Here is a 13,129-nt window from a genome sequence, read left to right on the forward strand (position 1 = left end):
CTCTCTCTCTCTCTCTCTCTCTCTCTCTCTCTCTCTCTCTCTCTCTCACACACACACACACACACACACACACACACACACACACACCACTCACCAAAAAGGCCATTACACTGCCATCTCTATTTTCTAATGACTGCCAAGCCTGTCAGGACCATGGGAAGTCCAAGAGACCTGTACCCTAGGTTCACCCTGGAGTGCAGGTTGTCGACTCAGCCGGGTAGGCCCAGCCTTGGTCAGCCTCTGCCCAGAAAACTCATTAGGATGAGGAGCATTGAGTAACTAGAGGAAGTGATTTTCTGTGGCTAAGATGAACCCAAAGAGTGTATGAGAAAGAGACTACGCAGGGAGAGGTCAGGGGTGTGTCTTAATTGGTAGAATGTTTGCCTAGCATGTGCAAGCCCCTGGGTTTGATCGATCCCCAGCACTGCATAAATCAGGTTTAATTGTCAACACCTGTAATCCCAGCATTTGAGAGGAACAGCTCGGAGGGTCAGGAGTTTAAGGTTATCCTTGGCCAAGTAGTGAATTAAGGCCAGCCTCGGCTACCTGAGACCCTGCAGTAGAAGCAGGAAGGAGCAGTGCCTCTCGCCCCACATCTATCTGTGTCTCACCTCCTCCTCAGAGACCCAAGAGTGCCTTGGAGCGCCTGTACTCGGGAGACCACCAGCAGGGCAAGATGAGTGCAGAGGAGCAGCTGGAGCGGATGAAGCGACACCAGAAGGCTCTGGTCCGGGAGCGCAAGAGGACCCTGAGCCAAGGAGAGAGGGCGGGTCTGCTCTCAGCCCGATACCTCAGCCAGCCACTGCCTGCAGACCTTGGCTCAGTATGTTAGCGGGGGCTGGGACAGAGGCCAGAACTTCCCCAAGTCCCCCAAGCAGACACACATCACCTCCCAGGGTGACTTACATGGTTGAGAGAACATCCCGAGGGGCTGCTTGTCCACAACCCCAGCTGCACGTGTGAGCTGGCCAGAGGATGACCGGGAAACAGAGTAGTGGGGAGGATCTAGCAGCAGAGGCCTCACCCTTTCTCCACACTAAGTGAGAGGAGGCTCTGGGCTGAATTAAGGACTTGAGAATGTAGGATTCAAGTAGAGGAAGATGGGGAGGAAGAGTATGATGTACAAGTCAACCACACAGCCTCCTAATCCCCCAAGCAGATACTGCAGCCAGGGGAGGCAACTGAATAAGGGTTGGCGTCCCCAACCCTGAGGTGCTGGTGGCCTCCCACAGCCCACAGTGCTGAGGCCTCAGGTACTCAGGAGGGCTGGGGAAATTGGTGCTGCCCCTGATGGCTGACGCTGCACCTGCCCACGGTTGCCTTAGGCCCATTGTGGGGACATTCCATTTGGCTTTTAGGTTTGGAGCCTCCAGTTCCCCAGCCCTCTAGCCTGACTGCTCCCTCCCTAATTCATTGCACAAGCTCCTACGCTTCTAGTGTCCGCCGCTCATCGCCTCTAACCCTGCCTGATTGTCTTTACAGACGTTCTGAACTGGTACTGGCCCCTCTTTAACTGACCAGTGCTATCTCTGACCAGGCTTGTACTAGCAGCTCACGGCTCCCTAGCCTAGCGGGCATTCCTAGGTGTGGCTTACCTTTCCGCTGCTCTGCTTTGTGTAGGCCAACTGACTGGTAATTTACTCATCCCAAAAGCTGCTCTGTGAGGACCACAGTCATTAGCAGAGATCTGGGCATTGGGGATTTACCGATTCCATGCCTTATACTGGACAGGAAACATCAACTTTAGAGAGTGCAATAGTCTGAGGCCGTTTGATGGTAATTCCTCCTATCCAATCATATGATTCCTTATGGAAAAGCTTCTGTAATTCTGATTTAGTAACTTGAATAGATAACAAAATAAACTATTCAGAGGGCCTCTCTGCAGCTGTTACTCACCAAATGACTAGAATAATGTCTTTAAAAGCTATACACCCATTAACTTTTAAGTATTATAAGTAGACACCATATGGAGTAACCCTGACCTTCTACAACCTGCTGTCTGGCGTACAGAGAGTATTTCAGATCCATAACTCCCATACCTTGTACTTTTTCTTTGGGGGGAAAAAGGCTTGTGTAAGTCTCATCAACGCCAATAAAAATGTTGCTTCCCATGATGGATTGGCGTGGTTCTTCCGCAGGGTACTTTGCAGAGTGCGGTGAACTTTTGCTGTTTGTGGAAGCAATCAGGCTGGGTTTAAATGAGGACTTGTCTCTTTTGAGCACTTGTGAGCGTGTAAGGAATTGTGTGTTTTCTTTGTGAGCCATTATATTTATCCCTGAACTTCAATTGCCTAAGTCTTCCAAACTAATTGGAAAACCATCGCCACACACAATTCAATTGGTTTGCTATGGAGAACCTGAGCTTGTGCATGAATGTGTGGAACATGCTGACATGGCGATGGGCTTGGAGCATGGGTGGGGTGTGAAGCATCTTTGGCTGCTGGGGTATTGTGAGGTGAATGGAGTAAGACGGAGGAGGTAACCTGAGGCATAAGTATCAGCTCATCCTCACAAGAGAGTCCTTTGTTCTTTTAAGGTCAGAGGTCTGAAGTGAACAGGAAGCCATCTTGGAGCTGCGCAGACGTGCTTGGGTAGATTTTTCACAAAGTTGCCACTGTGAAACAGCCTTGGAGCAATTCCATCTGATCCATCTTTTAGTTTCAGTTTTAGTTTGTTTTCTAGCTTAAGGAAAATGTCTTACCATTTTCCACAGTAGTTTGCTACACTGGTGGCCAACAAACTCCTTGGAACTGATTGGAACTCTCTACCAACGCTGGGATGCAGGTTCAGCAACTCTGCATCAGACCGTCCCTGAACTCTCAGCAGAGAGGTCATCCCTAAGAGCTTGAAGGCTGTGAAGGGTTTATTTTTCCTCACTGTTGGTATATCTGCCCAGAGTGAATGGCTCCTAAGCCAGAAGGCTTTGGGGGGAGGGGTATTTAAGAGGGGCAGGTCACCCTCTTTTACCTGGGAACATTTTGGATGCCTGTGGACAACTGTCATGGGTCTTCCTCTAGTACCCTAAGGATGCACATTAGAATACTCAAGGTTCTAGATCAGAGCACAGCCAGCAGTGTGGAAGAGGCCACAGGACGATGGCAGGGGCCTTGTTTTCAGTTACACACACAGCTATGACACTTACCTAACGTCTCAAAAGTCCATCTTCCCAGGATCCCAGGCCTCAGGGCCCTGTGTGGCTCTTTAATGGGTCGGGAAGTGAGGTTAACCCTCTCTTCTGTTGCCAGTGGAAGAGAGAACAAGATTTTGACCTGCAGCTGCTGGAGCGGGCTGCGCAGGGGGACAGAAAAGACAAAGAGGAGGGCTGGCTGAAAGTGCAAGCCACACCTGTCACGGAGTTGGACCTGGAGCCACAAGACTATGACTTGGATATCAACAAAGAGGTGAGGATAGGGGCTTCCTTCATGCTTTCTAGAAGTCACCAGGCAGGGTTCGGCTTCACTGTTCCCCAAGAAGGTCGATCCATGAACGGAGGCTTGAGACCATAAAGGCGCCAGTGTTCCTATTAATGCTTAAGCCTATCTCTGTAATTGGGAGCAAATTGTGCCCCTGTTCCTCAGTGGTGATGTGGGGAGAATTAAGTGACTAAGCATGTTTCCCAAGAGGATTAAAAAATGTTCCCTGGATCATTAGTGGTGGCCCTTGAAAATGACCTCTTAGACAGACTGTAGCTATCCTAGTGGTGGGAAAATACAAGACAATGTCTGAAAAGTCACTGGAGACAGTTCCAGCCAGGACTGGAGCCAATTTCGGTCTGAACTCTTCTGCTGCCCTCTGGTGGCTCACTTGCCTCATGACAGGTCAGGCCTAGGAAAGCAAGGCAGGAGAAAGGGAGGGAGGGAGTGCCTGATTGCCAGTCAGAGTCTTCGCTGGTCACCTTTGGTCTGTGGGTAGTGTCTGCAGCTGCTTCTGTCCTTTGTGTCCCTAGCACTGGGATGACACACGGTAGGCATGCTATTAATGTCTGCTGATGGAAGATGTTGCTCTATGGATTTTCAGTGCCCCAAAACATTTGTATGGGAACTTGGCCTGCTGCACTTCTCCCAGGTGTAGGCTGAGTTTGGATGAGACACTAAGTCTTCCACAGTCTGTCTGACTTGGGACAGAGCCTCAAGTGCCCTACTCAAGGGGGTGGGGGATGGAGGCTTTGCCACTGTTTGTTAAAATCTGGGTCTCACACATGCCAAGTACATAGAGCTATATACCTACAGGGCAGATTCATTTACAAGCTGAGTTTGATTTGAGGTTTTATTTTGGGGGGGGTTGTTTGTTTGTTTTTGGAATGTTTATGGATTCATGGGGAGGAGGGGCCTCTGAGAACAAAGAGAACACTGTGGGTAAGTTGGTGCTTGAGTTTCTGGATTCTTGGTTCTTGCAGTCAGTAAATCCAGCCTCCTGGCCCCAGGCCGTTTTCTCTGACAACCTAAACAGTGGGAGCCAACAGTCTGGGCTTTCTTATTCACAAAGAACCTCCATGTGCTGTCTTGGCAGTGCAAAGATGCCCTCTACTGTCTTAATTGGCCTGACAGCCCCGGGAAAATGTCTTTCCTTATCTCTAACCTAATTTCCTCCTGCTACAATGCAATCTACTTCCTTCTCTAGATCTGTCCTGGTCAGATGACAGATTTTTCTTGCCACCTTTCAACAAAGTGAAGGGCCACATGGGTTCATTTCTGCTACTGAGACTAAAATCCACCCAGTCAAGGGAGAAGAAAACTACTGTGAGGCAAATTACGATGACAGTTTGAAAATTACAAGCTTAGACAATCCTAAAAGTGTGGTTGGAGGTTTTCAGAGCTTTGGACAGCCGGTTAAAATCAGGGATTCCGATTGGTGCTGGCAAAAAAAAAAAAAAAAGAAAAAAGATTACTTTAATTTTTTTTTTTAAATTTACAATTTACTAAGACAACCGGTGGAGTTTGTTCTTTCCTACCGGTGGCTCCCCAAGATCAAACTTGAGTCATTCGGCTCGGTGGCAGCAAGCACCCTTACCTGCTGATCTGTCTCTCAAAGGCACAAATTTTTAAACATTTTTTCAGGAAAGGGGTGCTATGAGCGCTGAATCTATAGGTAGCAGGAGGGGAGGGGTCTTGTCACCTGGGAGAATCATCTGTGTCCTTGGGTGAGGCCCCCTGTGGTTAGGGATGGGGGCCATCTCACCTACCGTACCCCACCCCCCACCTCCAGAGCATTTTTAGGAAAAGTAACTTAGATAAATCTGCAGAGTCAAGCTGGGGGCAGGTGGAGAGCCGATGGAGGACTACCAGTCTTCATCCATTGAGGTGAAGGTAACCGTCTGTGCTCTGCTCAGAAGTATGAAGAGCACCTTGGTTATTAACCAGTCGCATGCTGTCATTATTGGTTTAAGTTTTTCAGTCAGTCAGGTCTGACCTGCATGCCCCCCAAACTCAGCAGTGTGTTTGAGATGGGAAAGGTTTTACTACGGTCATGTCAGCTCACCCCGTCAGTTACTGGTGGTCTCTAAGCTGCCTGGCTGTGGTTCGACCTTTTTTGTTTGTTTATTTGGTTGGTTAGTTGGGCTCTGTTGTTTTCTGTTTTGAGACAGGACCTTTCTAGGTAGCCCTGGCTGGCCTGGAACTCACTATGTGGACTAGAGATTGACTTGTCTCTGCCCCTCTAGTGCTATCTCACAGCCCTGAAGTAGGACGCAGGACTTTGGCTTCCTCCTTCCTTCCACCCATCGATCCATCATTCATCCATTACAGAGGATTTACTGAAGGACTACTCAGTGCCACGTCCCTGAATCAGAGCAGAAGAAACTCCTTAGGTGGGAGGGACACTAGAGCTCCCGTGGGTCAGCTCACTGGGGATCAAGTGCTTCCTGTGAGAGTCTCAGTGTGTTGCCTGCCTTGCTGTTTCCCTTTTCCCTTGGCCTCTAGAAAGCTGTCTAGTGTAGCAGGAAGAGCATGTGCTTTGGTGTGAGACCCAGGTTCAAGTCCTTAGTTCCATAACTGATTCATTTGATGATCTTTGCAAGTTTCTTCACCTATGTATGTGGAGCTGGGTGAGCTGTGGGGAACAGGCCTGGAGCAAGAGTGGGGTTGAGGCATGTCCAAATCCTAATTTTTTTTCCTGATATTGGCAGGAGTAGGATCATGCCCCGCCCCCTCCATCCCAGACACACACACACACATACCTGCCCTGAGCCTGCATATCCCCTACCCCTACCGTTGCTGCACCAGAGGAGGTCTTGTAGTCCAGCAGCCAGGTTCAATTTCTTTTCCCCTTATAAGGTCTTGTCCAGCAGCACCTGGAATTCTTTCTTGTTCACATGAGGCACTCCCAGCACCTCGCCCCAGCCAGTGATGCACACTACCCCACTCCCCAAAGGGTTAAACAGCCTTCATTTCCCCCAGCTAAATGAGCTCTCAGTGAAGCCTGCCTCCCTTCACCTGAGATCTCCATCACCCCTGCCACCATCATCCTCTCAGGCCACCAGTCTGATTGTGGGTGATCATGCTGTTAAGGGAGAGGGAACAGAGTGGAACCAACATCTGTAGACTTTGTTGCTTCCCACAGGGTAGGAAGGGTGGGAAAAACATGTCTCAGACCAGAGCATCTGAGCTTACCCTCCATCCTACCACCTGATCCTCTCCCCAGCTGTCTAAACCAGAGAAGGTCTCCATCCCAGAGCGTTATGTGGAACTAGACCCTGAGGAACCACCCAGCCTGGAGGAGCTGCAGGCACGGTACCAAAAGGCGGAGAAGATACGAAACATCCTTGCCCGGTCAAGGTCAGCCTTGCTCAAATGTAGAAGTCTCACAGACACCATCTCAGGTGATAGCTCAGCCATGAGAAGACCCAGGCCAGGCTGACTGGCCAACATTTTGCTAGGCTTTGTTTCAAATGAATTCTTCTGATTGAAGGGGGTTGGCAGGTACTCCAACAAGAAAGCTTGTCTCAGTCACCTATAAGGCGCTGAAGAACTTGTGAAGGGTTCCTATCCCAGGCCCATGTCCCCAGTGACTGGCAAGACATTAGAGAGGTGGACTTAGTGGAGGTTACCTCCTATGACAGTCCTCATAACATTTGTTCCCACACTCCCGTATGGATCCATAGATGGGCCCAGGCTTTACCTATTTCCTGAACATTGAGCTTGACAACAGTAAGTGGTTTTTCTAATCTCTGAGCTTTCCTTATCTGGATTTATCAGGAGTCACCAGCTGTAGCCCTTAACTTGAGGCCTACAGGAGGAACTGAGTTGTGTTCATTGTGGGTTTAGGAAGAAGTAGACATTGGTGTCTTGGAAGAAAATGGGCAGTGCATATCTGATGCCCTCAAAGTGTTGAAGATTCACCTCCCTAAAGCCACGTGTGAGGCTGGGGGCTGGGTGTTGAGACTCACAACTTTCTCTCTGGTCCCTAACAGCATGTGCAACCTGCAGCCACCAGGCCAGGACCGCAACAGCCTGGCCGACCTGGACTCGCAGCTGCAGGAGCAAGAGCGGATAATCAACATTTCCTATGCCCTGGCCTCTGAGGCCTCTCAGCGCAGCAAGCAGGTAGCAGGTAAGGCTGTGGGTGCCAACTTCCAGGGCCCAGTCCCTGCCTGCTGCTCTCGGTGACTTGTCCTAGAACCAGGAAGTTAGGAGATGTTGGCAGGGAAGGGTGTATTCTCTCCCCTACCTGACCCAAGTAACAGAAGAGCTGCCACTCAGCTCCATAGCTGCCAGCTCTGAGACCAGGCAACAGGGACGTTCCTTTCCTTAGGAAAAAGAGGCAGACGTGACACTGGAGCAGGGCTTTCATGGTGGGGCAAAGCAAAGAGCTCCTCTGACCTCTGCCTAGAAACCCTTCCTTGGTCCTCAAACCAAAATCACTCACTCACCTTGTCAGTGACCCTGTGACAGAAAGTAGGAGAATCGAGAATTGAGGCTTTGCCAGCCTAGCTAAAAGAATATCACTGTAATTTAGAAGAAGCATACAGCTGCTGTGCTATATATGAAGGCTGCTTTAAGCATGTGTCTGTAAACCCAGTGATCAGGAAGCTGAGGCAGGAGGATTGCTGCTATAGGCTAGGCTAGCCTAAACTAGAGTGAGACCCTGTCACAAAGAAAACAGTAAAAGAGACTCAGTCAGAAAAGGGTCTGTGGGCTCTGTTCACATCTCTCTCTCTGTGGTAGCCTTACAGTTCATCCAGTGTGGTTTGCCCCTTATACAGAGGCCATTGTGTCTGTATGTGGTGCCCCTGGCCAACTGTACTTCTGAGACTGTCAGAGGACTCAGAGTAGTACCATTCTGTTTCCTGGTCCTCTAATCCACCTGGTCAAGTGTGAGACCAGCAAGCCCTGTGGCTACCAACACTGGGGAGTCCAGAGTGGGAAGCAGCTTGGGCATGGCTTGTGGAGGCCCGTGAGTGACAAATGATCAGACAGACGCCAGACTCTCAGGAGTAGCCTGTTCTCTGTCCCCATGCCCTGATGCTATGGCATCAAGTGTGGTGGCTTGTTCCCAGCTAAGGAGGTATAGACAGGTTGATCAGGATTTCAAAGTCATTCTTGATTATATAGCTAGTTTAGGCCCAGTGTAGACTACACTAAGGCCCTGTCTCAAAACAAAATCAGACTAAAGCAGAGTCTCTGGTGTCTCTGCTGTCCCCGCTCTGTCTGAGACATGTAGAGGGGCTGAAAGCAGTCTTGTGTTGCTGTGGCTGGATCTTAGGCAATCCCATCTCAGCAGCCTCCCTGGGAGGCTGCCCCTGCCCTCCAAGCACCTCCCCATGCTGTGCTTTTTCCTCCTCTGTGCCTCTACCACATCTTAGGTGGTACTGGGGGTTGAACTCAGGGCCTCTGGTATGCTGGGCTGACCCACCAGTCACTGAGCTCCATTCCCAGCTTGCTCTCACTCTGATCAATCCCTCCTGCTCTCTCCCACACAGCTGATGACCCCAGCCCTGCCCTGACCTACCTCTTGTTCCGCACCTTTCTTCCGTCCTGCTCTCTCCCCCAATCAGAAACTCCAGGCAAGCTAGACCTCATGGATCTGCCCCCAGGACCAGGCCATTAGTTGGGGGCAGTCAGGCCAGGCCACACAATCTTGCTAGGCAGGGCATAAGGTGGTGTGGGTGGACAGATCACTCTAACACACTGCTTGATTCCTGTGTGCTCTGTCTAGTGCAGCAGCTGGCCCTCCTCCCGCCTAAAGCCCCCCTGTCCTCCAGGACGGTGCCACCTTACCCCCCCTTAAGCAACGGACTGCACTACACCTTTGTCTAACACCTTCCAAGTAAGAGCCCCGCCTAGCTGGCCTGCTACTGTGCGCCCCGTAGTCTGAGCATGCGCCTCCTGCCTTCCCACTGCTGCTGAGCTGACTGCAATGCCCCTTGCTGTTGCTTCCTTCCATTGGCACTGCGGCCGCCGCTGGGGGGTGGAGTGGGATGCAGTTGGAAGAGATTCACCTTTAAGGAACTCAGTCCTCAGGCCTCAATAGAGGTCGACATCAAAGGTGCTATTGTGCTGAAATACCTTGGGGGAGTTCCCAGCCCATTGCCACCTACAGATGATGTCACCAATTAGAGTTCATGCTGCAGAACCGGAGAGTTGAGGTACAAGAGAAGAACTGAAAAAAATCTTGCCACCTTTTAAATCCATTTAGATTTTTGTGCTGGGCTGCATCCACAGCTGTCCTGGGCCACAGCCAGTCTATGGGCCATGGGTTGGGCCTGTCTTCTAGGGCACTAGCTGCACTTGCTCATTCCCTTTTCCCAGGCAGCTTGATGCCCCCTAGAACAGCATAGGGCACAATGCCAGTGTCTGGGGAAAGGAAGAGTTAGCGCTCACTCTTTCAGGGCTGGGTTACAGTCCAGGGTTACAGAGGACAAACAGACACCAAGAGACTGAGCTCAGTCCTCACACAGCAAGGCCTGGCATGTTATCAGTCACTGGTGCCTTAGGGAAGAGACAGAGGCAAGTCCAGGACCACAGCCCCTCAGGATGCTTGGTACGACCCCATGAAGTGAGTGGCTGACAAGGACAGGCAGTAGGTAAAGGAAGGAGCTCCGCCCTCACTAACCACACCCAACTTCCACCCCCAGGAGCCAGCAGGCCCAGCTCCTGACCAGTTGTGAGCGAATTCACTCACGGGCTGTGTCAGCTGTCCAGTCTGTATCCTCACCTGGACCACAGAGATCACACTAGAGTTCCCTGCAGCCAGTTTCTCCCTAATAGTCTGCCTTGCTGTCTGTTTGCATAGTCCCCTTCTCTTTCCTTTACTGGATTATGGTTAACCTTGTTGAGGGACTGCTGAGTGCTAGGCATTGTGCTGAGTGTCTCCTGATCTCATAACCACCCTATAAAGCTGTTCACTCCATTTTGTAGCCAAGGAGATGCAGCTCAGACACCCAAGGGACTTGCCCAAGGAGATGAAGCTTGTGTCAGGGTGCTAAGGCCTTTGGTATGAACCCGCACTTTTATTCTCCATCACTGCTGGCTTGTGGGCTTATCTGGGCCACCCCAGAAGCTCCAAGGGTCTACAGAAGAGGCCAATGGGGGTATCACTTTGCACTCGGGCCCTCCAGCTTAGGACTATCCGTGCTTCAGAGCCGGCACGCTCTAGCCAGCCTGCGGGCAGGAGGAGGTAAGCCAGCTTGGGCCTAGTCTGGCTGTCAGAAGGGGTAGAGCTGACCTCCATGGAAAGCTGCAGCCATGTAAAGGCCTCTGGGACTTACCAGGACCTCTGATATATATATATAAATGTTTTCTTAGAAATCTGAGCAGACAGAGATGCCAGGGAGAGGCTCTGTTCACTTTTAAGCCCCAGACTCTGTCTTGTGCTAGGCCTGAGATGCTCTCTCCAGAGCTCAGCCATGCTTCTTCCTCTCATGGCACCACAGGCAGGTTAGAACCACTCTGTTCTTAGATTAGAAAACAAGTCTTAGAGGTGGGGCTATCTAATCCTCCAGAGAATAAAGGGCAAAGCCATTCACCCCCTTGTGTGAGTGCAGTATGTTTCCTAGAGGTGGAAGGAAAGTGGAACCCAATGCTTTGGGTCATAGAAGAAAAGGTCCCGTGACAGCGGCCGCCTTGCCCACACACCCTGCTCTCCTGCTCCATCTGCCAGCCCCTGTCATGCGTGTGCACAAACATCCCCACTCTGAGGACAGGAACAAAGGTTCAACAGCCTCTCATTGTCTCCTGTGCTTTTTGCCAGCCCAGGCAGTAACGGACCCATGATCCAGTATGCAGAGGAGAAGCCTGGAGCCGGGGGCCCAGCGAAACCAGCATCTTCCTGGAATATGGTTCTCCCCACCCCAGTGGAAGCCTTTCCAGCTGAGCAGGGGCTCTGGCTGGAGGAGAGAGCAACCCACCCACCATGGTGGGTGCCGCACAGAGCCAGGGCTCCATCCTAACACACGCCCATTTGTTTCAGTCCAGATTCCTTTTTACAGACGACAGAAGCACTTTTGATACATGATGTAAAATATACTGTATTTTAGAATCAGAATATATTTTATAATGCTCACCTAGAGGACTGAATAGCTGGTAAGGTGAGCCTGCAGGGTTTTGTAACCACACATAGGGATTCAGATACTATGGGGGTGGGGTGGCATAGGGGTAGGGAGAGCGACAAGGCAAGCAGGGGCCATTTCCACCATCCATGAACCCAGACAGTGGCGGGATTTGAGGCTGTGCTCCCAGTGGATTCCAGTATGAAGCTCATTATGCTCTCCAGGACAAGAGAGGCAGTTAACTGCAGAGGTCCGCATCCCTGAGCTGATGCCCAGCCTGGGAAACTCGACCTGGATGGCCCCTTGGAGCCTGTCTGTTGTGCCTTGGCCCTTGGTTCTGACTGAGGAGCAACCATGTGCTCAAAAGCCTTGGCTCTTCAGCTGTCGGTGAAGTGAAGTTCCCTCAGCAAACAATTCTCAGAAGAAGAAGAATTAAAAAAGCCACTGTGAAGTGGAAAGTGGAGATGTGTAATAGCAATAAAATCAGCATGGGGTGGCATCTGCTTGCAAATGCCTAGCGGTGAGCCCCACCCAGGCAATACAAAGGACCTATGCTTCCTGCTGTGGGGAAACCCAGAACAGCTTCCCTTGACTAGGTCTGGTGAGGTGGGCAGGCAGGGCCAGGACACAGGATTGTGACCTGACTCCAGCCCAGCTGATGAGGAGGCAGCCATGCCAGACTCTGGTTTGGCCCTTTATTTGACTTGTCTCAAGATAGTCTACATGCAGAAAGCAATGAAAACCATAAACACCTTTAAACAAAAATTTGTCTTTGACTATGCTTAAAAGAAGAAACAGAATCCTTGAATATATTTAGAAGTTACTGTCTATTTTTAACTAACTCCATGTGCTGCCAGTATCAACTTCATGACATTTGCCAAAATAAGATTTTATTTTTTGCCTTTATAAGATTTTGTTGGAACAAATGAAATGAATATTTTGCAAGAAAAAGTTAATTTAAATAAAAGTGTAATGGTTTGCAAAAAAAAAAAGTGATGTATAGATTAAAATATTAACCTCATCTGTGTCCTGGTTCTTGCTGGCTGTATTCATTCACCATGGACTGTGTGCACTTACTCTCTGCCTCCCCCTTACATTCACGTAGAAAAGAGCCTTCTCACTGACAGCTCCTTGACATTTGAGTGAGTTTGGAGGACTGAGGGGTGAGGATCCCTTTTCCACCCTCAGGCAAGGATCCCTATTTGGGGCTGGTTTGGGCTGGCCAGCCCCAATCTAATCCGAGAAAGCAGAAGTGGTACAACAGGCCCCCATCCAACCCACACACTGTGCCTGTTCAAATGAGGCCTGTTAGTGATGGACCGTTGCAAACTGATTTGCATTTAATTCATCTTGACTTGGGATTCATGCTTAAAGCAGAAGGCAAGGGGCCAGTTTGGTTTAGAGATGTGTGTGTTTCCAAGTTCCTGCACGGGCCAAGAAGTGTGTTGGAGGTTTGGAGAAGCCTTCCAAGTATTTAAATTGGGAAAGTGGATTCCCAGGCATCTGGATGGGGAGAAGGGAGAACAGTTATTATAGCCACTGTTCGTTTGGAATTTAAAAGTAAGAAGTACTCTTCTTGTTTTAAACATTAGCTGGAATGTCACATAGCAGATTAAAGCAAGAAGGGGACGATCTGCAACTGAG

The 13,129-nt window shown here is 50.1% G+C and overlaps 1 protein-coding gene across 2 annotated transcripts in view; it reads left to right on the plus strand.

The window, feature by feature from the left end:
* The window catches only part of Plekha7 (pleckstrin homology domain containing A7), a 187,660-nt gene extending 175,146 nt beyond the window's left edge, over positions 1 to 12,514 (plus strand). Inside the window, exons 23-27 of one of the 2 annotated variants that reach the window (XM_028778231.1) lie at positions 623 to 823; positions 3,246 to 3,401; positions 6,640 to 6,773; positions 7,409 to 7,548; positions 11,188 to 12,514. In XM_028778231.1, the coding sequence (XP_028634064.1) occupies positions 623 to 823; positions 3,246 to 3,401; positions 6,640 to 6,773; positions 7,409 to 7,548; positions 11,188 to 11,210 (654 nt within the window). In that variant the 3' untranslated portion in view covers positions 11,211 to 12,514. Of the gene's footprint in view, positions 1 to 622; positions 2,115 to 3,245; positions 3,402 to 6,639; positions 6,774 to 7,408; positions 7,549 to 11,187 lie in introns of those variants that run through there. The other variant, XM_028778232.1, reaches the window with a different exon arrangement.
* Positions 12,515 to 13,129: the final 615 nt, after the last annotated feature.

This window comes from Grammomys surdaster, unplaced genomic scaffold (assembly GCF_004785775.1).
Source record: "Grammomys surdaster isolate TR1022 unplaced genomic scaffold, NIH_TR_1.0 330, whole genome shotgun sequence".
NCBI lineage: Eukaryota > Metazoa > Chordata > Mammalia > Rodentia > Muridae > Grammomys > Grammomys surdaster.